The sequence below is a fragment of the Cydia strobilella genome, chromosome 17, assembly GCF_947568885.1.
Source record: "Cydia strobilella chromosome 17, ilCydStro3.1, whole genome shotgun sequence".
NCBI classification, from domain to species: Eukaryota; Metazoa; Arthropoda; class Insecta; order Lepidoptera; family Tortricidae; genus Cydia; species Cydia strobilella.
This window is the reverse complement of record NC_086057.1, coordinates 2,485,329-2,510,724: the sequence shown is the minus strand read 5'-3', so window position 1 is coordinate 2,510,724 and position 25,396 is coordinate 2,485,329. Positions and strand designations below refer to the sequence as shown.

The window sequence follows — 25,396 nt, the reverse complement described above, 5'->3', positions numbered from 1 at the left end:
GTTGTTATAGCGGCAACAGAAATACATCATCTGTGAAAATTTCAACTGTCTAGCTATCACGGTTCATGAGATACAGCCTGGTGACAGACAGACAGACGGACGTCAGGACGTCTGGACAGACGGACAGCGGAGTCTTAGTAATAGGGTCCCGTTTTTACCCTTTGGGTACGGAACCCTAATACGTCTATATACTGAACCTAATAGATTTCACAACAATCGCTCATACCTATAATTATCTGTTACTTATTTATTTCCCAATATGATGTGTAAAAATAATTTAAATTGTAATTTAATATTATGAAATAAATAAATCTAAATCTAAATCTAAATCTATGACCCGTGTTATATCCGGATATTTAAGTGGCCAATTCCAATACCAATACCAATAATAGTGGACCTTTTGAAAGTTTGGTAAATACACATAATTATTACGAAACTTCCTTGTTTCAACTTGTACATTAATAAGACAATTATTATACTATTACTAGTAATTATTGGTCAAAAATTGACTATAAGTAGGTAGTTTAATTTTAATTAATTATTAGTAGGTATATAAGTACTGTAGAATAGGATTACTTTTATTTGTTATTTTTAAGATGTTGGTTTTGAGCTACAAGAGGTTGTTTTTTAAGCTCTAGGTAAATAAGAACTTGGTTTATTTATTTACTTATAATTAAAATTTGATTAACACTAAGAACCAATTAAATTATTTTCTATGATATGATATGATATGATATTTATTTATTTCATAATATTACATTACATTATAAATTATTATGTCAATATACCTATAGATATAAGAATTAATATTATGATCGTCAAGAGTACATTATAAAATACGAGATATTAAAACAAACAAGTTCATGGTTTCAGGAATTCGGCATACAATATATAGTATTTTCTAGCAGTATTTGCTAAAAATATTTTAATTTGTGTTTTTTTCAAGTAGACACACTACTATTTAAACTATAAACTGAACCACCACCTCAAGCACCTGTCCGGTAAACGGGGGACGATGGTTCGATTCCAGCTCTGGACAATGCCTCCAGGGCTTTTGTTTAATATTAAAGTTTATTCTTTTTCTTCGCAAGTACACATCGGCTTTCTTATTGAGCCTCACTGAACTGCACAATATAGCCTCGTGTGTAATGACCAACCTAGCACACTTGTACCACAATGTACTAATTATCCTTCTCGCGTGTTACTAATACGACTACCTACCGTCCGTATTTATGAAAGTGACTTTTTTCTAAACGGTTTAACCATAATTAACGGTGGTGAGTATTAGTTATTTGTGATGGTAACAGCCAATAATTATGTTTTAACTGCGCACTTTGCTCGTACCTACTTTCTTGAATAAAATTCAGGCGTTGATTACTTTCTGTACTTATTAATTTCGAAATCTTAAAGAGTACATCATAAATCGCTACGAACGTAGAACAAACTAACAGCTCCGAGGACGTTCACTCAAATTTATGAGTCGCACTGCGGAATATAAATTCTTCGCGGCTCTCAGCGACAACCACGAATAATAGCACTAGGCACAGGAAAAAGCAATTATTTTGTTGTTTCTACAAGATAATTACTAGCTAAGGTAGGTTTGTTTAAAGTGAATGCACCGCCTATATTTAGCGTTCCCTACACCATGTAACCAGGCCGGCTTTCCGAATGAAAAATGATCGCGTTGAAAAAGCGCATCGATGCCGCCTCACCGTTAATGATGGGTTATTTAGAAAAAAAAAACTGTTTTTAAACGAGTCCTTGGTTTATTTAATTAACTTTTCGGTGTGTACATTTGGATTGTAATTAAGGCGCTTCGCGCAGTTTTTGGCCAAAAACTGTTACTTTTTAGAGCTTATAACTTCTAAATGAGTCAACCAAAAATTATGAAAAAAATATATATGCATCTTCACTCTATGGACAACAATCGCAACATTTGACTTTCTTCCTGAAATTTGTAGTTTCACCGAAAAAAAAATAACACGACAGGCCGTTTTGCGGCTAATTTTGCTTATAACTTCTAAACGGCTTAATCGATTAAAATTATTTTTAAACTAACAAAAATGTTTTAACAGGTTCTACAAATGCAACATAGCTTTTTTTAATCAAAAAATATTTTCTTAAGAAATCGAACGTTTTTCCACATTTCATGCGTATGCGGCCTGAAAATGGCGTGGCCGGCAGTCGTGTGCCAGCTTTGAGACGAGGAGGCTGTGTCGCTCGTCGCTCCGTGCCTTCCTTGCACTATGTTCGCTTATGCACAAGCAAAGTGCTATAATATCGGGGTTATTGTGGCCAAAGAATAAATAACTGCAGAGCGCTGATTTGGTTGCGACGCGCATTAGCGAGCGCAACACGGTATTTTGCGGTATATTACAATGAATGTAATGATAATATCCGCATATATTATACTATAATATACGTATGTTTGAGAAAACTTCATTTGAAATAAATAAATAAATGTTTTCTAACCGACATATTATAATGTCATTCAAGTTTTACGTTTTGAATAATGTTCCATTCCATCTCGAAACAATAAATAAAAGATCATAAGCTACCTATTACCTATTACGTTGTATCTATGAATAGTACCTGTTAAAAAACATTGTTTTTGTAGTTTAAAAATAATTTTAATCGATTAAGAACTAGCAAAACGGCCTATCGTATTTTTATTTACGGAAAAACTTACTATTAAGTTTATTGTAGGTTTAAAATTAATTTGTTTACGTTACATGTCCGTCTTTGGGTCACAAACTTACATATATAGGTATACACCAAATTTCAACTTAATTGGTTCAGTCGTTTCCGAGAAAATAGGCTGTGACAGACGGACAGACAGACAGACAGACGCACGAGTGATCCTATAAGGGTTCCGTTTTTTCCTTTTGAGGTACGGAACCCTAATAATGATGATATGCCCACGTAATGATTGAGAAAACTTCGAATTTCGAAAAATAACACTTTTGTAGTAGTATATGAAGCTAGTAGGTACTTTAATTTTATAAGTTAACTATTAATGGCATTATTTATATTTATTTATTACGGATAAAAAAAAACTGTGTAAAATAAACGCACTGTACGCCTCAATTTAGTACATACCAAGCTTTAGCTATAAATCTTAATCCGTCGATTTGACTTAGGTATTTATTTGTAAGAAACAGATAAAACACAAATTAACTAATTGAGGCTTGTAAAGTATAATGCATAAGGGAATATATTTTTCCCCTCACTAGCTCGGAAAGTTGTCTTTTATCCTTTAAAACAAGCGGGGAAAAACGCATTTTATCCACTAGTGGGGAAAGTAATTTGACCTTGGATGGAGCGTGTTTAAGTAGCTTGACAGATAACAAAACGTAAAACGCTCATAATAATGATTCGTTTGATATTAATTATCATTAAACAAATGGTTTGAGAATCTAATAAAAAATACCAAATTTAGCTTTATTTAATGATTTTATGTTTGTTTTTTAATAATGATGTTAAATATAATTCTGAACGCACAAGTTGAGTCGATGCAATTTCAAAACGCATCATTGACATTTCATACGTCAGAAATGTCAACATTGTCAACAAAATTTTTACTTAAAAACTTCTTACGTTAAAATACAGAATTTCCAGAGTTTTTTGTTATATCGTAAAAAAATGAGTGATTTCAGTGATGAAGATGATCTAACGCCTGTGGATGTTGCACTTTCCTCGCTATAGTGAGGTCAAAAGTTTTGTGTTACACACGGGTGCAAATGTATTTTACTTCTCGTGTGTGTTGAAACACTTGCTACGCTCAGCTTTCGCTTGCTCGTGTTTCAATTCCACACTCGCGGGTAAAATACAACTTTGCACCCTTGTATAACAAATAACTATTTATTATAATTTACGACCTCTACACGCATGATCTACTCATACTCAAACAACAAAATATCTGCAAAAGATACACAAATACGAGGTATAGCGCCAAATGCCGCGCGCCTCTGGGCTGTAGGTTATTCTTTGAACCTCGTTCCGCCGCAGTCGCCGCACCGAGACGAAATTCACGTACGATCGCAGTGAGCGGGGTGCGGGTACAGAGACGCTGAGACGCTCAAGGCCAAATCAGCGAGAATCGTCTTAATTATTGAATACCTGCTATTGGGTCACTTTTGGAAGGGGGTGCTTTTTCGACTTTTTGTATGGCAATTATTTTTTTGGAAAATCAGACTTATAATCTTCGTTTTAGGAAGGGTTTTTAACAACAAAAAACCGCTCAAGTGCGAGTCGGACTTGCGCACGAAGGATTCCGTACCATTACGCAAAAAACGGCAAAAAAATCACGTTTGTTGTATGGGAGCCCCACAGATATATATTTTATTCTGTTTTTAGTATTTGTTGTTTTAGGGGCAACAGAAATACATCATCTGTGTAAATTTCAACTTTCTAGCTATCACGGTTCATGAGATATGTCCTGGTGACAGACAGACAGACAGTTAGTAATAGGGTTCTGGGTAGGGTTACCCTTTGGAACTTGCAAAGTTTGCCGCTTATTTAAATTATAAATATCTGATTTTATTCCATATTTGTAAATTCTGAATTCTGATACGAGAATAGATCCCCGGAATATTATTATGTATGATGTAATAAAAGTTTCATTACAACATCTAGGTTTGTTTTCAATTCGTCAGACCCTTGCAAATTTAATACGGAAAACCCTTCTTATCCGTTTATCTATTCAAAGAAATTCCCTATGAATACAAATAGGTAAATCGAATGAAAATATTGAACAAAAATTGACTATTAAGCGATCATATTCTTCATATTGAGGGTTTGGCGGGATAATGTATACGTTATCAACTAGGTTTCTATTTCCCGTAAAGTTATTGATCGAGTGAGCGCGAAGCGCCTTCGTTTCAGCTTAAGAAATATTTAGTATGACGGCCTGTCCACTAAGGTTGCATTTTTCAACCGAATCTTGTGAAATTTTGTCATTAGGTTCGATAATTGTATGGATTTTTTTGTCAGTATAGTTTTTTTGTTTTTTTTTAGGTTACCGTGAGGTTACATAGGGTCTACAGATCACAGAGCCATTATCATTAGTTAGCTTTGCAGAAATTAATAGTTATACAAATAAGGAAAAAACACTTTCATTTGTCTGTAAGATTCAAAGAAACGCCTTGTCTGTGAAATATAAACTTTGTTGAACTCAACTTTGAATATAAAATTTATTGAACTTTATTGCATTCTTATCTTCAACCTCCAACGCAAATATCGGAGGATAAATATAAGCTTAACGTATTTATTTTTGTATTGTTTGAGCTCAATGATACTCGCCTCAAAACCAAGCATGACTGGCCGTTAACGTTCGAAGAATAAATTTGTTATCAGTCAGTCATACGTCGCCTTGATTGAAATATAAAAAAATGACAGTTTCATTCTAGAATTCTTACGGTATATCGGTACTACGGTACTACTCTCCACTAATATTCACTTTTTTATATTCTTAGTGCTATGTTTTTGCTCCGGAGGTGTTAAAAGATTGCTTTGTTGCCGAGAGTATTGAAGAAGCATCGTCGATCCTTCTCTATGCCTGATCACTCCAAAAAGAGCCAGGAGCCTGCATGTAAGTTCTATTTATTAACAGCTTAAAGTATTTATAACCCGCATAGCCTTTCATTCCCTTTTTGAGACTAAATTCGCCCGTAACTTTACGATCAATATTTCGAATTAAATATTTGGTGACTCGTTCGGTACTACAGGTGTTATGGTTTCAAATGGTGTAGATTTTGATGAGGATTTTCATATATTATATTATCACAGTGTGCGAAAAAAGGACCAGAGTACCTACAATCTCATAATCTCCATACTTCATAGCATACCTCGTCGTTTCGCCTGTCATTTTATCGTGGTATATAAGTACCGAAATAATTACCCTTATAAATTTACCGTCGTTTTTGAGGGCCGTGTAAACACTGCTTCATTGAGTTACGATAAAAACAACACAAGAGCTTTAGGTAATGCGAATCATATTTCACTCTACAGGAGGCATGTCCCTTCCCACGGGCGTTTCCTTTTAGTTTGCATTAAAATAAATGAGTTTAATGAACAGTTATGTAAAACTGGAACTGGAAAAGGTAGTAAATATTTGAGTGGTTTTGCGGTGGGATCCGGAATTAGGAATAGTGGACTGACATTTACGGATGTGTGCCTATTTAAGATATTACCGTCTGATGGTCTACAAATTATATGGTTTTTATTAATGAAAGTTACTTTTATTTTCATACTTTGGCTCCATCTCGACGTTTTGCGATTAAATTCTGGAAATATAAAATATTATTTCTAAAACCCTCCTACTCTTAATTCTGAAAATAACAGTAAAACGAGTTTTTTCTAACTTACCTAAATACAAGGCTCTGAATATGAATTCTAAATAAAAAAGGCATCAAGCGATTTTTGGCCTATGTAGTGAAAAAAAAAGAAACAGGCCAATTCGAACAATGAGATACGTCATTTACTAGTTCTAGTAACGATATGACGTATCTGATGACGTTTTTGTTTGAAGAAACGTCATTTTTGACATTGACATATCTAATGCATATATTATTGTTTCTAGAACTAGTAAATGACGTATCTCATTGTTCGAATTGGCCTGTCAGTCTGGATATGTCCTTTTATAATACAGTTAGGCAATAAGTAAAATTCATAGTCGCAATCATTATTCTGGCCTGGTGCTTTAAACCGACAAATTACAAAACAAGAAAAACCAAAGAAAAACGAGACTTAAAAGTACGTTTTTAACTTTTAAGCCGCGGCCGCCGCCTCGTATCTTCCCAAACATTCTGGGCTCGGCAAAGTTCCCAAATGTATCTAAATATACTTACTCGCTGAGATAATCTGTGACGGTATAAAAGACTTGTTCTTATTTCTCGAATGGCTTCCAATATCTTTCTCGCGTGTTCGAGCCCAATCCACGAGATTACATTTTTCTTTTATCAACTGAATGTATTGAATGAAAAATGAAAGTGAATTTATTGATTGGTGCGAACAAATAAATGCTTTTAAGGATGTTGTGTGTTGTCGCTGACAGGGAAATCAATAAGTAAAATAAATTGTTATTTTTACAATTTCAGTGTAAAGTGCTTACATTAACAAAACAATCGTTTGAGAATCTCTTATTAAAATTTAAGAGCATTAATCCCAAATGCCTCGTGTCGAGCCGAATTTGATGCCTATTTGAAAAGGTATTTGCCAAAGCCGGATTTCCTTTTTGCGAATGAATTGTTTCTAAATTCCCTCCGTTTAGGGCTTAAGCATATGATAACTAACACCCACCAGGGCTTTTCCGGACATTTCCGGAGCCAAAATGGCAAAAAAGGAACTGATAGATTCGTCATGCCCGTCTGTCCGTTCGTATGTCTGTATTTCACAGCCATTTTACTCGAAAACTATATTAGCATTTAAATTATGCTAATAGACATAGACATAGACATAGACATAATTTATTGGTTATTTATTTTTTATTTATTTTATTTATTTATTTATTATTTATTTATTTAATATGCGTAAATATGCGCGTTAAATATATTGTAATATGTGCTTTGTAATTGGGAAATAAGGATTAAAACCTCACCTAACCGTACTATAAAACAAAAAAAAAGGTAGGTAAAAGGTAGGTATTAAATAAGTAAAAGAAAAATGCTCACAAACATGATTCGACTTACTTATTTCAATGTTGATTTATACAAGAAAAAGTATACATATTGAAAACCCCAAAGGCGGTTTAGGAGTTCATTTTGTCGTCAAAAAAAGTTTTAATAGAATTAGCCCCAAGTCATCTGATTATCCTCACATTCACAAAAGTGTCTGGTTTTCCATAATCCAAGTAAAGAGCAGCCGACAAAATGAATAAAAGCGAATACTTTCCTTTGCAAAATGTGACAAAGGGGTGGTGCGGGATTTTTCAACGTGAAGTTATTGTCTGTGACGCAAAGTCGTCATGACAAATAGTGCTGCGTTTTTCAGTTTCGCAACATTTTAACTTACGAGTTAGTACCTCCGGGAGATTTCTTTTAGCAATATAAATGGTTTGTTTCACGCGACGCTGTTTATTTTCTGCCTTTATGATTTTGTTAGCCAGATGTAAATAAAATTCTAGTGAATATCACGTAGAAAGGAATAATAATTAGGTTTGTGACTCTAGGTACTATTTAGCCTGATTATAAGTAAATAAATACGGTTGGATAGGATTGAACGGTTGCTAAAATATTTTTGTTGTAAAATAATTGAAATATATTTTACGCAATGCTAATTGTTTCATTTTCTAATGAATAGTTTATATTTATTACAGAACCTACTAATGAGTGAATGACTACTATTTCTATTCTCTATGATTCACAAAATAATAAACACTCAGTTTTTTGTTTTTGTTGTCGTTAAGGCGGGATTCCACCAGTGTGCGGCACTGTGCGGCACAAGCAAAATTATTCATTACAAAAATGCTTGTGCCGTACATTGCCGCACTCTGGTGGAATCCCGCCTTTATACGGTGAGTTGCGATGCACACCCAACAGAAAAGGTATTAAAGAAACAAACGTTTTGATCAATTTTATTAGCGATAAACCCAGGATACTTTTGTATCTAGCTTATGCCTTAACAAGTTAACAAATTTAAATATTTGTTTGCTTACATTTCTGTTACTGCAGTAGAACTAGGGTCACCGACATATCTCGCAGAATTGCAAACCTTAAGTGGCAGTGGGCGGGGCACATTGCTCGCAGAACTGATGGCCGGTGGGGCCGGAAGGTTCTGGAGTGGCGTCCGCGTACCGGAAGATGAACTGCCGGTAGGCCCCCAACGAGGTGGAGCGACGACCTGTTGAAGGTCGAGGGAATTCGGTGGATGCGAGCGGCACAGGATCGGTCGGAGTGGCGAGCCTTGGGGTAGGCCTATGTCCAGCAGTGGACGTCTATCGGCTGACATGATGATGATGATGATGATTTCTGTTACTAATAATTAGCAGGATTCTAACACATGTTCGACCTCAAGAATATTTCATATCTTGATGGGACGTATGTAAAGGGACATAATAATATGTAGTACCTTAGTGGCGCTGCCGACCAGGACGATGACCCGTCAACTTATTTGCCTATCATTGGATAGGCAGGAGTTGGTATGGCATTGGCCATAAAATGGAAATCACACCCCAAAAACTCATATGGTGATGTCATACCATACTGATGTATAGTCCAATAAAGTCGAGATGTGAGGAATGACTCATATACCATTAATGTCGTACGCAATACGAACCAGCGTTGCCGAATGCCGAACGCGATTTGTCCCCGTGATTTGTGGCTCTATATTGTGAAGTTGAAGTGCCTAAATAACGGTCCGTTTATTTAATACACAGGCTAATAGAAACAAGGTGAAGAATAAAGGAACGTTAACGTCCTGTGTGAAAACGGTGGACATACTTTTGAGTTGTAATTTCACTTAAAAGGGGATGACGTCACGTGACCAATCCATACAAACGTAGTCTTTTTCCTCTCTGAAACTTAGCATAATAGAAAATGTTTTTACGCAATTGGATGTAGGGTTAGATGGAGTAAGAGAAATATTTAAACACTTGTAGGGAATTGTCAATATCTTCAAACTATTTTTCTTGCATTGAGCAAAATAAACAACATGTTTCTTTTACCCCGCATGACCTATTTTAACCACAGCTATGCCCCTTCGTTTGATTTTTTAGTTTTATCATAGAGTAACTTATACTAGAGCGGTACTGTCATAGTAAATTTTGTAACCCCAGTAAATTCACTGCCAACTGTCGACACACTTTAAAATAAAACTAAAAATTAAGATTTATAAAAATACGATAAAATGTATTTAAATATAGATAAATGATTTTTTTTAAATGCATTAATTATTTTTATGATTTTGACCCATGTTCTTCACTGATATGCGTTAAAATTGTTAAATAACAAACGAAACCGTCAACGCCATCTATACGACAGTGGGCCAAAACTAGTGGCGCCCTCTGAACGAGAATCAAATTTTCTTGATTTTCGAGGCACGTTTTTTTCCTTAGACTGTAAACATCTATTACGGAGTTATATCTATCTTTGGTTTTATTTATTTATTATAAGTAACTCATCACTACTGTTGAGCGTAGACTGTTTTTCTTGAAGCTCGTACGCCGAAGACTGGAACGCGCTGGCCGAAGTGAAGCTACCGCTGCCAATTACCTCAGAAATACCACCACCATGTTACCGGGTTAGTGTGAGGGTTAGTAAGAACACTTATTTTAGGGTTAATAAGATGTTAAGTGTAGAGGTGTTGTAGAAAGACTGACGAGGCTAGCTATCTCGTTTTTCAATCGCACCTCCGTGAGGAGGGGCGAGACGCCTTACCATCCCTTTGGGGGATTTTTGGCGGTAGCGTGTCGCCGCCCGTTACAACGGGCGGGTCTTTCTTCATTGCCTCATTCTGGGCGTGGCTTCTGACTGGCCGTGATTGGCCATGATGGCCTGTCATGGCCAGTGTTTCTTTTTGATGTTTTTTGGGCCTGCTTGCAGCTTGAGGCTTGCGGCTCCTCTCAGCTGCTGGGGCCCTCATCCTCCTCAGCTGCTGGCACCAGAGTCCTAGGGAGCTGGCGCTGGCGGCGGCGGTTGTCAGGCGGGCGAGCGTGGAGCGGCGCGATGCCCTGCAGGTGATGGTGTCGGGAGTGGTCTGCGCGCTCGAACATCCTGCTCGAGAGGTGACCTATGAAGGCGTCCAGGCTCTGCCATTTCAATCCCTTTGCGATGTCAATGTTTCGCACGTAGCGGGGAGCGTTGACTATAGTGCGTAGGGTCGCATTCTCCTGCGCACGCAGTCTCTTTTTATTGGTATCAGCCGTCAGCGCGTACCAGGCTGGGGCTGCGTACGTCAGGCGGGACCGCACATACGTCTTGTAGATCCCCAGCTTCGTGCGGCGGGGGAGGTTGCTACAGAGCACTGGACGGAGCAGGGTGCGAGCGCATTTGACGCGCCTGACCACCTCGTCCACGTGTGGCTTCATGGTAAGCCGCCGATCAAGTGTCACGCCCAGGTACTTGATCTGCGGCATCCAGTTGATCTCTTCGCCATGTAGACGGAGAGGCGGCGGGAGTTGGAAGGTGTTCCCGGTGAGCAGGGCCTGTGTTTTCCCCACGTTCACCGACAGCCTCCACCTGGAGAGCCAGTCGGGGAGGACGTCCAGGGACCTCTGGAGTTTTTTGGCAGCGTGCTTATGGTTGATAGACGAGGCGAAGAGTGCCGCGTCATCAGCGTAGAGGCCCAGTTTGACGTCCCCGACGACCGGGAGGTCGTCGGTGTAGAGGGCGTAGAGGGCCGGCGAGAGGACACTGCCCTGAGGGACGCCCGCGAGGATCGGGTGCTCCTCCGAGACAGCATTCTCTACTGCCACTCTGAAGCGGCGGTCGGCCAGGAATGAGGCCACCACCTTGATGGTGCGCCTGGGTGCTTCGGTCTTCGACAGCTTGTAGATCAGCCCCTCGTGCCACACTCTGTCGAAGGCCTTCTCCATATCGAGGCAGGCGGTAGCTGTGTGCTCCCTCCTATTCATGGCTGCCGTCATGAAATGGAGCACTCTGGTGAGCTGCAGGGTCGTCGAGTGGCCATCTCGGAAGCCGAACTGCTCCGGTCTCGGCTCGATGAAGGGCTGGAGACGGCTCAGCAAGAGCCGTTCGAACACCTTGGAGAGGGTGCTGAGCAGGGTGATCGGACGGTAACTCTCCGGTCTCCCTCTGTCTTTTCCGGGTTTAGGCAGCATTATCACCCGGCCGAGTTTCCACGGTGACGGGTAGTGGCCCGAGCGCATGATCCCATTGAACAGGCGAGTCACTGCCACTATGGAGCGCAGTGGCAGGTGACTCAAAGCCGCGTTCGGGATCGAGTCTGGGCCCGTGACGAGGCTAGGTTGGGCAGTCATATTTATATGAGAGCGCGACCGCGCCCCGCCCACTGTGTCACGTGGGTGAGTTGTGCAGAGTCAGTTTCCATTTATTGGCCAATCAGCTTACGCTATTTTACAAAGTTAGGGAATAGGTAATATTTATTGTGGGACATTGATTCTTAATAATACACATTGATTGACTTATAACTATGCACGAAATATTGAAATAAAAACATAAACACACAATGATTAAAAGACATAGAAAGTTACACAATAATAAAACACAAAATTAGAGAATCACAAAACGTACAATAAAATTATCTTAAAAGCTATATACGACAATCTCCCCCGCGTGTGCCAACACCGTCTCCATTCGTGGAGTATATAGGTATAAGCCGGGAAACTGGACGGCGGACTTCACCCGCTCGGGTGCGAACAATGGCTACTCTTACGTGGCCATCAGGGCCGGGAAAGAGTTGTGCGATTTCGCCTCTAGGCCATGTTCCTCGTGGCATAGAGCTGTCCGCTACGATGACGATGTCGCCTATATTTAGCTTCTGCACGTTCTGGTGAGCACTGGGCCGAGGGAGGAGGCTGGGTCTGTATTCTTTCTGCCAGCGCCTCCAAAAGTGATCGGCTAAGTTCTGCGCTGTCTTCCATGACGACAGTGACATATCTTTGTCTGTGAAGACGCCCAGCGGTGCCATTGCGCTCGACCGGCCGATGAGAAAATGGTTCGGCGTCAGAGCCTCGACATCTAGGTCTGGATTCACAGGTGTCAGTGGTCTGGAGTTCACTACGTGCTCGGCTTCTAGAAGCAGCGTATGTAGAACTTCTTCATGAGGTGCTCTCTCTTTTAGTGTAGCTTTCAGTGCAGTTTTCACGCTGCCCACGAGTCGTTCCCATGCACCGCCGGCGGAAGGGTTGCCAGGCGGTATCTTTTTCCAGGTGATCGCTCGTTCAGTCAGGAATGGCTTTAGACTGTCTGGCAGCGTTTTCTTGGCCTCTGCAATTTCTCGTTCTGCTCCGTAGAAGTTAGTTGCGTTGTCGGAGTACAGAACGGTAGGCGTGCCGCGCCGAGCTATCATTCTGCGCAGTGAGAGTATCATAGAGGATGCCGAAAGTGAGGCGGCAAGCTCTAAGTGCACAGCTCGGGTAGTGAGGCAAGTATATAATACGCCCCATCTTTTCTCGCGGCGGCGGCCTATTGTAATATTCATAGGGCCAAATAAATCTACGGCTGCGGCGGTAAATGGCGGTTGATTCGCCTGGAGCCTCTCTGGTGGTAAGTCGCCTACAGGAACCTTGAGTGTGGTCCCCTTATAGGTCCGACACCATTGGCACTTATTCGTTATATAACGAATGCTACCGCGCAGACCGATAATATAATATCTCTGTTTCAGCTCGTTTATCACTGTTGAGTGGTTGCCGTGATTGTAGAGAGCATGAAAATGATGTATTAGCAGCTTGACGAAATCTTCTTTAGCGTGTAGAACGGGTATGTGTACATCTTTATCTATTCTGGCGTTCAGCACGATGACTCCATTTTTGTCGAGTTTTACTGCGATTTTATGGAGTGGCGATTTCTTCGGAATCGGCCGTCCAGTTTCCATTAACTTGATTTCCTCTGGAAAGGCTTCATGTTGACTCCGGCGTATAAGCAATATCTCTGCTAAGTTCAAATGCCCCTTATTTATGTCTGTGTCTGGTTTCTTTTTAAGCAATGCGGCTTTAAAAAAGTGTTTTAGCGGTGGCGCGGACTAAGCGTACGAACTTTGAGAACCTACATACCTCCGGCAGGTACTCAAACTTATTTTTCGCGGCGCCTACCGAGCATACGAGCTTGTTAACGCGTTCTTCGCCCGTATCGGCGACGGGCGCGGGCGTTTTCTCTGTCGGCCAATGCTCCTCGCTTTTACGTATGAAATCGGGCCCTATGAACCATCGGTGGTTCGCTCCAAATTGCGTAGGCATACCGCGCGTCGCGTCGTCAGCTACGTTAGTTGCACTAGGCACCCAGCGCCAGTTGGCGGGGGTGGTAGTGTTCTCGATTTCCGCTAACCTATGTGCGACGAACGTTTTGTACCTACGTGGGTCCGACCGTATCCACGTGAGTGCCGTTTTGGAGTCAGACCAAAAATACTTGTCCTTTATTACGTAGTCTGACTCTTTGACTATGGTCTCCGCTAACCTAGTCGCTAGTACGCAGCTCTGTAATTCCATTCGTGGAATACTAACTACCCGGAGAGGTGACACTCGGGCCTTTGCGGCCACTAATGCGGACGTTCTAGTCCCCTCGGGGTTGACGCTGACTAGGTACACGGCCGCGGCATATATTTTTTCACTTGCGTCGCAAAAAACATGCATATATGCCTCCCTATTAAATGCGGGCACGTGTCGCGGAATTTCCAAGTCCCGTAATTGTTGTACGTTATCTATGAACGATCGCCATGCGGGTGCGAGCGAGACGGGTATGGGCGAGTCCCATCCGATTCCGGTGCGCCATATCTCCTGCATTAATGCCTTGCCTAAGACGGATATGGGGCTTACGTATCCGATCGGATCGAATATTGACATCGCACTACTCGTAACCTGTCGTTTTGTGGGTAATTTCTGACCGTTAAGTACGTCCTCGGGCGTGTTGCGAAAGTTTACGTTGAAACCTAAGGTGTCACGCTTGTGATTCCATTTCAAACCTAACGTACGTTCGCTCTCGCTAGCGCCTAACAATGACGTTTCCTCTTTACTGTTAACTACGTCAGCAATAACCGCAGGATGGTTCGACGCGAACCCGCGAAGCTCGAATGACGCGCGCATATTTAGTTCGTAAACCTCGTTTACTATGCGCCTGGCGTCGTCCTCGGACGTATCGAGCGCGATCAACATGTCGTCCATGTACGTATTTTTTATTGTTTTTTCAGCTGCGATCGGAAATTGTTCGCTATGCGTTCTTGCGTTTTCGTTTTTGACGTATAGCGCGGTTGTCGGCGACGCTGCCGATCCAAATATAAGCCGCTTCATTCTGTATTCTTGCGGTGGAGAGGTGCGGTCCTCCCCCCGCCAAACGAAATGTAACGCATCGCGATCTTGCTCAATTATCTCGATCTGTAAAAACATTTCTTTGACGTCCGCTATTACCGCGATTTTACCCTCGCGGAAACGCACTAGTACGCCAAAGAGTGACTCTAACAAGTCGGGGCCGGCCAAAAGCGCGCTATTGAGCGACCGTCCGTAGGCCGTGGCGGCCGCGTCCCACACTAATCTCATTTTGCCGCGTTGCGGGTGAAATGTTGGGAAATGCGCTAAGTACCACACCCGGGGCGCATCGAGGGGGGGCGGCGACTCCATTTTCTCCGCGTAACCCTTGTCAAGCAAGTTAGCCATATGCTTTGCATATTCGGCCTTTAACGTTGCATCTCGGTCTAGTTTTCGTTCTAGACTGTACAGCCGTTTTAATGCTTGCGCTCGGTTATCTGGGAGCTTTTCGTCGTCTGTCCGCCATAATAAGCCCGCTCGATACCTATTCTCCCCCGGTATTTTTACACAGGTGGTTTTCAGCAAGTCTAGCGCGCGCTGGTCGGGATCGGCCCGAGGTAGCTTTTGTGAAACGCCTAATGATTCTATGTCAAAATGCCGTTTCATTAGCTCTAAAGCCTCGTCGTCCGCGGTTTTAGGCCGTGCGTGCCCTACAAAATTTACCGCGGCGCGGCGCGTTCTATCTGGGCCGTGTAAAACCCAGCCCAGTCTAGTTAGGCTAGCAATGGGAAGCTCAGGCGGGCCCTCTAAAATTTGCCGAGAAATGATGAGGTGCCAATTATCTTGTCCTATCACGATGGTAGGTATGCCGGTCGGGTAACTTAATTCGTCCGCGATTTTAGTCAAGTGTTCGCACTTGTCGACTACGTCACGTGGTACGCCCTGCATTCCTATGCCAATATCGCCAATCGTGATTACCTCCATCATTTCCATGTGTCGGCTACAAAAACCCCGTATTGCGACTCGTAACGTATACGAATCTGGATTTCTGACTACGCCGCCTATGCCTTCTATTTCCAAAGTTTCGCCTTTTACGCGAGGCGCGAGTTTATCGGCCGTTTCGTGAAGCATCAAAGTCATAGCCGCGCCTTCGTCTAGCAGCGCGAGGGTTTGCACGGTACCTAGCGGTCCCGACACCTCTACAGGCATGACTTTGAGGTACGTTTGCGGGAGCCTAATATTATTAACCGCTGCCGCCGGAGTACTATTACCGTTCGCGGGCGCGGCCGCGTTCAGTCCGTGTAATAGCTTATGATGTCCGGCTTCGCATTGGTTAACTCCGCACGCGATGTACTTGCACTTGAACTTACGGTGAGCCGCGTCTAAGCACCTATAGCATAATCTAGCGCCCTTCGCTAAGTCCCACCGTTCAGGAATCATCGCCGCTAAAAATTTACGACACGCGCTAACTTTGTGCTCGTGGCCGTTCTGGCAAACGGCGCACGTGCTGCGCGAGACAGGGACGGACGATGTCGGTTGTTTGGGCTTAGCTCCGGTCGACGCGGGTTTTTTTTTGTTACTATCGCGAGGCTTAACTTGCGCGATAGCGGGTTTATTACTACGCGGCGCTTCGCGTACGTAATGATCGTGGGAATCTGATTCCGAATCCGTACTAGGATCGCGGGAAAACGCGGGGGCGCGACGCCTATCGCGAGAACTGCTTGCTCGCCTAGGGTCGCGCTCAAAAGATACCGTGTTTACTGTGTTCCGCAATCTGTTCGACGGCCTATGTCGATTGACGCGTTTGGCTGCAGTGCTAATTTCGTTCAAAAACTCCGATAATGCAACTAGACCGGGAGTTTGACTATTAGACTGCCTATATTTTGCCCATTCGTAACGCACAATCAGATTAAGTTTGTCCACGATTTTGTTTACAAGTTCAGGCGCGTGTAGGTACTGCTCTTGTCGCAGCGAACGTATGGTTGCGACGGCATTCGCAATATGTGCGGCGAAGGAAGCTATGTTCGCGTTGTCTTCTGACAAGCGCGGCATACGTTTTATATTATGCAACTCCGTTAACACAATTTCCTCCGGGTCGCCGAATTGCCGTTCTAGCGCCTCCATAATTTCGTACGGGTCCTGAACTGTGTACATAATTGATTTCACGGCGGTCCGAGCCTCGCCTTTGAGCGCGCGCCTAATACGACTTACGTTATTGACGGCACTAAACATGGGAGACGTGTCCTCGAACTCTGCCCTAAATGAAATCCATTCGGTTATATCTCCTCCGAATGAGGGTAACTCGGGCGGCTTATGGTAGATAGGTGCATAACTGCCGTGTGGCACCTCTAAATAACGCGGTTGCGGCCTACTAGTACCCCGATCAATGGCGGCGGCGCGCGGCGGCGGCGCTGTCTCCTTCGGCAAGGGAATTTTACTATTCTCGATCGCGACGTCGTGCTCCTGTGGCCTACACTGTTGTCCTACCCAATTCCTAGTACGCCGTTCAGACTCGTCAGCCACGGTACTGCCTCTGTCAGAATTCGCCTCCAATTCGGCGATCTGCAGCTTTAATTTGGCAGTATCGGACTGCTTCTGAGCGACAACTAGAGCGGCTTTATGAACCTCGAGCTCGGCCATGAGCACCGATAATTGACTATCACGATCCCTATTTACCGATTCGCGACCTCTGATTGATCCACGAACAGACGGCGCCCGCGGCGGCGGCGGCGCGACCACGGGGTCTTTATTTACTAGCGTATTCGACCTACTGCGTTCTACTACCGTATCTTCGAATGCGTTCGAGTGTACCGAATTGTTGTCTATCTCTCCACCGCTATTCACTTGGTTGCCGGTGGAGCCTTTGCTCCATGTATGTGTCTCGGTAGACGTGGTCTTGCCGGACGAGGGGGTAGGGGTCTCTGTGGGCACGGGGGCAGGCGGGCCCTTAGCGCGCGGTCGAAGATTTCTCGTACTCTTCGTAGACATCTTCTTCTCTCTTGACACACACGCGGGGGTCCCTAACTATATACAAATTTACCTGCCTAACACCTATGCCCTGACGCCACAGAGCGCAACGTCAGTGCCCCTAAGCGTAAATCCCTCGGTGCACTGAATCTCCCGCAATGACAAAGTGCAATGCCTAGAGCGTTCGAAAGCAGTGTGATGGCATCACCATGTGACACATGCAACGAAAGTTGCCAGGACGCGTGAGTGGAGGAAAACCTACAACACAGCACGGTCCGACCGGCAAGCCGGTATAGTGGGGTATGGAGGGGTAATTGGGTAAGGGTCTGAGCCGAAGCGTACTTCAAGGCTCAGCGCGTTCGTTTTTCAAGCTTCTTTTTTCTATCTGAGTGGAGAAAAATCTCGACACTCAGCGCGTACTTGTTTCTTTGTTCTTTCTTCTATCTGAGTGGAGAAATTCTCAACACTCAGCGCGTACTTGTTTCTTTGTTCTTTATTCGGCTATCGAAGGACCATAATTGTTGAGCGTAGACTGTTTTTCTTGAAGCTCGTACGCCGAAGACTGGAACGCGCTGGCCGAAGTGAAGCTACCGCTGCCAATTACCTCAGAAATACCACCACCATGTTACCGGGTTAGTGTGAGGGTTAGTAAGAACACTTATTTTAGGGTTAATAAGATGTTAAGTGTAGAGGTGTTGTAGAAAGACTGACGAGGCTAGGTTGGGCAGTCATATTTATATGAGAGCGCGACCGCGCCCCGCCCACTGTGTCACGTGGGTGAGTTGTGCAGAGTCAGTTTCCATTTATTGGCCAATCAGCTTACGCTATTTTACAAAGTTAGGGAATAGGTAATATTTATTGTGGGACATTGATTCTTAATAATACACATTGATTGACTTATAACTATGCACGAAATATTGAAATAAAAACATAAACACACAATGATTAAAAGACATAGAAAGTTACACAATAATAAAACACAAAATTAGAGAATCACAAAACGTACAATAAAATTATCTTAAAAGCTATATACGACAACTACATAGTATAAAACAAAGTCGCTTTCCGCTGTCTGTATATCTGTCCCTATGTATGCTTAAATCTTTAAAACTACGCAACGGATTTTGATGCGGTTTTTTTTAATAGATAGAGTAAGAGGAAGGTTTATAATGTATACTTTGTAAAGTTTTTGTGCAAATTAGTTGAACTACCCGTGCGAAGCAAAAAAGCAAAAAAAAAAGTACAACGAAGGAGCATAGCTATGGAGAATACGCAATAAATTATGTTTATAATAATTTTCCATAATGCCAATACTAGGGACGAGAATGGGGACTACGTTAGTATGGAGAAGCAGTCGTCCTGTCGTCTATACCAAAGATAGATATAACTCCGTAATAGATGGATACAGTCTAAGGAAAAAACGTGCCTCGAAAATCAAGAAAATTTGATTCTCGTTCAGAAGGCGCCACTAGCTTTGGCCTACTGTCCTATAGATGGCGTTGACTGCTTCGTTTGTTATTTAACAATTTTAACGCATATCAGTGAAAGAACATGGGTCAAAATCATAAAAATAATTAATGCAAATAAAAAAAATCATTTATCCATATTTAAATACATTTTATCGTATTTTTATAAATCTTCATTTTTAGTTTTAAAGTGTGTCGACAGATGGCAGTGAATTTACTGGGGTCACAAAATTTACTATGACAGTACCGCTCTAGTATAAGTTACTCTATGTCTATACTTAACCGAACTAAAGTAGGTAGCAATCGTAAGTGTAAGTAGGGTTATAAGGGTTCCGAACTGTACATGTTTATATTGTTATTGATTTTACCGACTTGTGCGAGGCGTTCGATACGCTCAACAGTCTCAACAACAACACTCGAAATAAGTTCCAATCGTGCTCACAGCTCGCGTTGACAAGTGTTGTGCTGTATCTGTTTACACTTAATTCTGAATCGTGTTGTGTCAGACCAAAATATCGAGAGGAGGCACGAGAATGTCGCTTCCGAAATGCCATTTTTCTAAAACTTGTGAAAAATATTTGGTCTGATCTGGGTTTTAGGACTAGGCTAACAAATTAGCAGTATATTCCCCCTTATTCATAAATGTCTACTAAAGTATTACTTTCCGACGTATTGGTATGATGGAAAGGGACAAACGATTTTTAGCGGCGTTTATGAATAAAGGGTACAATCTTTACACATTTGATTGAGGTAGCCTAAATGCAAGACAGAAGCATTTATTAAGCGACATTCTCATAGAATATCCCAGAATCATTGTCCAAAATTATACTTTAATTATTTCCTTTTATTTCGAGTTAACACGTGTAGAAAATATTATTAATTAAATCTATACAGAGGCTCTGCCGAGTTTCATAACGATCAATATCCGGCCGATAATGATATTTTGTCAACATCTACGTTGTGCGACAAGCGGCACAAGCAATTTAGTTATAACGTAAAGTAATATGTTTAGGTCATAATCTCAGAGTATTAACTCCCACGGCATACCGTAAAGTGGAAAGCATATATCTTGTATGGACAATTTGAAATAATAAGAGCGCCGCTCTGAATATGACGCCGAATTTCAAAACACTTTATTAAATAACGTTTGACGACGTTTCATCTGAGCTCGTGTTACGTCAAGTATGTCTTACTCGCACGAGTAAGTCATTCAGAGATAAATATGTAATTGAGTAGGAGCGTTTTGCTGGAAATAAGCAGTTTGTAGGTTTTGGTAATTTTAGTGCGTTAAAATCATTTAGGAACGGAAAGTTGAATTCCTAAAATGTTGAATTCCCAGAAAGCTGAATATCAAAATGTTGAGTTGAATTTGCATACGGTTGAATTATTTAAATGTTGAGATTGCAAAAAGTTGAACTTGCAGGATGTTGATTATTAAAATGTTGAGTTCTGTAAATGTTGAAATTGCAAAATGTTGAATCTCAGAATGTTGAATTATAAAAATGTTGAATACTCAACTTAACTAGACGGAGTCCCGCTTTGCGGGGCTCCTATTTTTGAGCGGTTTGCCCTTCGGGCATTTGAAGCTACCTAACGAACCTAACCTACCTACCTATTGATTTAGTGTGATATCCGTGAAAACATTACACTGGGGAATAAAGTGTAGGTTAGGTTAGGCTTGTTAGGTAGCTTCAGATGCCCGAAGGGCAAACCGCCCAAAAATAGGAGCCCCGCGAAGCGGAGCTCCGTCTAGCTAAGTTGAGAATTCAACATTTTGAGAATTCAACATTTTGCGAAACTAAAATTATTCAACTTTTTGGGAATTAAACTTTTTGATATTTCAACATTATAAGAATTCAACATTTTGCGAAACTAAAATTATTCAACTTTTTGGGAATTCAACTTTTTGATATTTCAACATTTTAGGAATTCAACTTTCTGTTCCTAAAGGGTTAAAATTAATAATATTAATAATTTACCTATATACGTTCCACTGCTGGGCACAGACCTCCTCTCATGCGCGAAAGGGCTTGGGCTATGAGAGGGCTTGGGCTATAGTCCCCACGCTAGCCCAATGCAGATTGGGGACTTCACATACACTTTCGAATTTCTTCGCAGATGTATGCAGGTTTCCTCACGATGCTTTCCTACACCGAAAAGCTAGTGGTAAATATCGAATGATATTTCGTACATAAGCTCTGAAAAACTTATTGTTACGAGCCAGCAGTAGCATTGGTGGTAAGTTGCAATGAATTTTTATTAATTTATTTAAATATCGCAAATGCTGGTGCTGCTGTAAGTTAAGCTTATTGTACCCATTACTGTTTTTTTACTGCGACAGTAAATTTCTGTACCGATACGACCTTCGAACCTTCAAGGAATAAGCGTACTTCTATCTTAAAGGACGCTGGCGTAAAGGCCGGCTGGTGTTACAGGTGTCCATGGGCGATGGTAATAGCTTACCATCAGGCGATTCGTCTGCTCGTCTGCCTTCTATATCATAAAAAATGTAGGTTGTTTTGTGAGGTTCTATTCAAATTGGTGCATCAAACCAAGTTGTTTGTTATTCGATACTATTGATGTTAAAATGTTTGTATACCGATTTTATCTAATGCTTTGGATTATAATTTATGACAATAGAGGAGTGAAAATATGCAATGCTTTAAAGATGTCTGCGACGCCAAATTACTTTTTTGTCTACTTGTTGTTTTTAATAATCGCTATATAGGTCAAGCGGACATTTTCAAGTTTATCTCGAGACGGCAGTGCTTACCTACTATTGGATAGTTTACCATACCATATAGGAAAAAAAATGTTTAATTCAGGACATCGATTCAGATCTAATATTTTGTTATGGTTTTGATCCTCTTTGTGATTGGCGCGCATCTCACGCACGACTTTCACTTCAGTACGTATGTATCAATCAGCGTCAGTTCAAAACCATAACAAATTGTTAAATCCGAACTGGGATCCAGGTCTCATCAATTCTCAGGATCCCTAAAAGATATCAAGAGTAGGCAGGTGCGCGAAACTGACGCATTTCTTTCCTCTCTAGCGCTTACGTGTAGGGTGGGTGAATTTTTAGAACTTTAAGAACACTTAATTTCGTGTCCCCCGACTCCCTAGCATAGAAAAATCGATTTTTCAAAAACCATGTTGATTTTTTTACTTTTTTGTTTACACGGGCATTATCCGATATAATTGTCATAAGTATTTAATTAACAACTTGATCACATAATTTTTTTTGCTGAAGTATAAGTATTGTAACATAAAATGAGCAGTTGATAATTACAGGGAAACAAATAATAAAATGTAATTACGAGGAACTATTTATGTATTTTTTGTGAATTTGAATTTTATAGTAATATATGGTTTTAAGAAGTGATCCAAGACATGGCTACAAAAGGTAAAAACTTGATCTACATATTGATCGATTAATAATCATACTAGTATTATTGATCACTACTTACTCATATGAAATACCTGTCTTTGTTATTAAACGTCGCCGTCGTATATTCGTAATCCATACTAATGTGGTATAAAAATTACAGTTCATGGATTGAGTTCTCAATCCATACTAATCCATCCATACTAATATTATAAATGCGAAAGTCTGTCTGTCTGTGTGTTCCCTCTTCACGCTTAAACCGCTGAATCGATTTAGATGAAAGGACATAGGATAGTTTTTATCCCGAAAATCATCCCTTAAGAAAGTAAAAAGGGGGAAGGAATTGAGTTAATTAATGAAGTGTCTGCTAATTTGTGTGCAAAATATGCTCAAATTGAATAATTGCTATGAAATTTTTTCCAGGCGCTATGCTTGCTTTAGCTGCTGCTTTAGCAGACGAAGTAAGACGGGCAAAAGCTAGTTTTTTATATACCGTATTTGTTAGAATGAATACAAGTGATACAATACAAATGATTAACTGGAAGAAATCCCTTTATATTTATGTAAAGAATGTTAATTAACACAGCTTTATTTGCTTTAATCTTTATGCTACACCCTAGTAGGGTCCATGTTTGTACTTGATTAGACTTTCAACATCTTTGTAAAATACCTCGGTTGCATTGAATAAATGATATGATATGCGTTAATCGAAGAGTTTTAAACCCGCTTAGGTATATACAACCCCTTTAATCCTTTACCACATAACAAATCGCTATAATAATTCACAAAATGTTGCCAGGATACATGGTGGCTGACCTTTCCGAGTCAAATCCGTTTCTATTCACTATTTTAAAGGGAGTGATGTGTCATTGGGAACTTAGGAACTTAAGTCATTTCGATTTTGCGCTGTTGCAGTGTTGTCATATCCATGCCTCTCATTTGCTTTTGATAGTCAGGAAGATAAATTATTCACTGTAGGTAACAAAGGCTGACAGGCATTATGACAGAAAATCTCTTTGTCTACTGTATGTGCTTTGTAATTGAAAATAAAGTGAGTGAATACAAGTGAGTATTGGAAAAGACTGGAAACGGACAGTGTTTGTAGATATCTATGTTTCTGCAAAAAGAAAAAGTTCTGTACGAATTGCCGGATATAACACATAATTTTCTCTTTGTAAATTCCGACCCAGTGAAACTTGTTGCGGTTGGTTGCAATTCTGCAAAAAGTCTCATTTTGGGATGAAAGTGGACCTTTCTGTTTATATTTTAATTTTAGGGATATGCCATTTCTCCAGGCTGCATCATCGGATCAAAATCAGCAAACTATTATATTGAGAACGAAATTTTATATTTTAGTATACGAGTAGGTACTTCGGCAATTCAGAAATTAAATTAAATATAGTCACACAATTATATAAGTATTATAAATAATTAAGGGTCCCTGGTAATCGAGCTGGTTATCCATATACAAACATAGTTTCGCTCTCATTTTAAAACGACTAGCTAGATTGCTCTGAAACTTTGTACTTACAATAGGAATATAGGAATAAGGTAATATCTGGGAGACCGTGCTTTGCTCGCAAAACATAAAAACTAAAAAATGCGCGTTTTCCCAGAGATAACACTTAGCTAGATCGATTTTTCGCCCCCGACTAGCAAATTTCATCGAAATCGTTAGAGCCGTTTCCGAGATCCCGAAATACATACATATATACAAGAATTGCTCGTAATAAGGTATAAGATATCTATGTCTGTAATTAGTTTACGTAGCTTCAGATACCAGTTAAAAAATACAGCGAATTTAAGTGTTTCATACAAAACTTGTTTTTGCTCTATTTCGTGTGATTCATAAACTGGAGCTATATAAACTAATTACAGACCTAGATATACCTCATGTCATTGTATGTGCAGTTTCATTACAATCCGCCACATAGTTTTAAAATGAGAGCGGAACTACGTTTGTATGGGAAGTTGTAATTCGGCCGAGCTTGCCGGGGACTCTTTTAAATAAAAATATATACAGAGTAAAGCTTAATAATACGGTGATATGGGTCACAAAAATGTTACAATATCAAACATTATGTCAATACCAATTCAAATAAATGTCCTGTAATTGTTAAAGCAAATAAAGGTTATGTTTGACATTAAAGGGTCGATCCACTTTTGAAATAGCCACGTCAAATTAAGCCGAATATGGGCAATCAGGGGAATAATTCGTGTACCTAGTTTTGTAAATTGGTACAATTATACCTCGTGGTGTCCAGATGAACATACTAAAATTATTACGGGGTGTGCGGGGTGGCGGGGTGGTGGTGGTGGTGTGTGGAGGGTTTGAAGGTACCTTTTTCAGATTTTTGCTCATATATCGAACTTCATACAAAAGTTTTTACATACCACTTTCACAAATAAGGTCATATTTATTTTTACTCTACGATCAATACTTTAGGAGCTACAAGGTGTTTAGGTAAGTTAACAGAGAGATAAAAAATAGACGATTTAAGAAAACGTCATTGTTTCGTAGTTATTCATCAAAACTGAAAATTTTTAGTTCGCAATAAGCAAGCTAATAAGCCGGCCAAGAGCATATCGGGCCACGCTCAGTGTTGGGTTCTGTATTTACCCGTCCGTTTATATATTCGAGATATGAGCAAAAATCTAAAAAAGTACCTTCAACCACAATACTTTAGAACATAACTTGAC

The 25,396-nt window shown here is 40.8% G+C and overlaps 1 protein-coding gene across 1 annotated transcript; it reads right to left on the bottom strand.

Annotated features, from left to right (window-relative positions):
• Window positions 1–12,100: 12,100 nt before the first annotated feature.
• On the bottom strand, window positions 12,101–16,315 carry LOC134749069 (uncharacterized). The gene is made up of 3 exons (XM_063683974.1): window positions 13,691–16,315; window positions 12,463–13,524; window positions 12,101–12,106 (listed from the first exon to the last, which is right to left on the bottom strand). The coding sequence occupies exons 1-3, from the start codon at window positions 16,313–16,315 to the stop codon at window positions 12,101–12,103; spliced, it is 3,693 nt and encodes a 1,230-aa protein (XP_063540044.1).
• Between the last annotated feature and the right edge of the window lie 9,081 nt (window positions 16,316–25,396).

Excerpts from the sequence above, each read along its gene's own strand:
- LOC134749069 (XM_063683974.1), bottom strand. The coding sequence starts at position 16,315 with ATGATTCCTGAACGGTGGGACTTAGCGAAGGGCGCTAGATTATGCTAT. Across the intron at positions 13,525-13,690 it reads AGTTTGAGTACCTGCCGGAG|GAAATCAAGTTAATGGAAAC; the intron begins GTATGTAGGTTC and ends GCCTTTCCAGAG.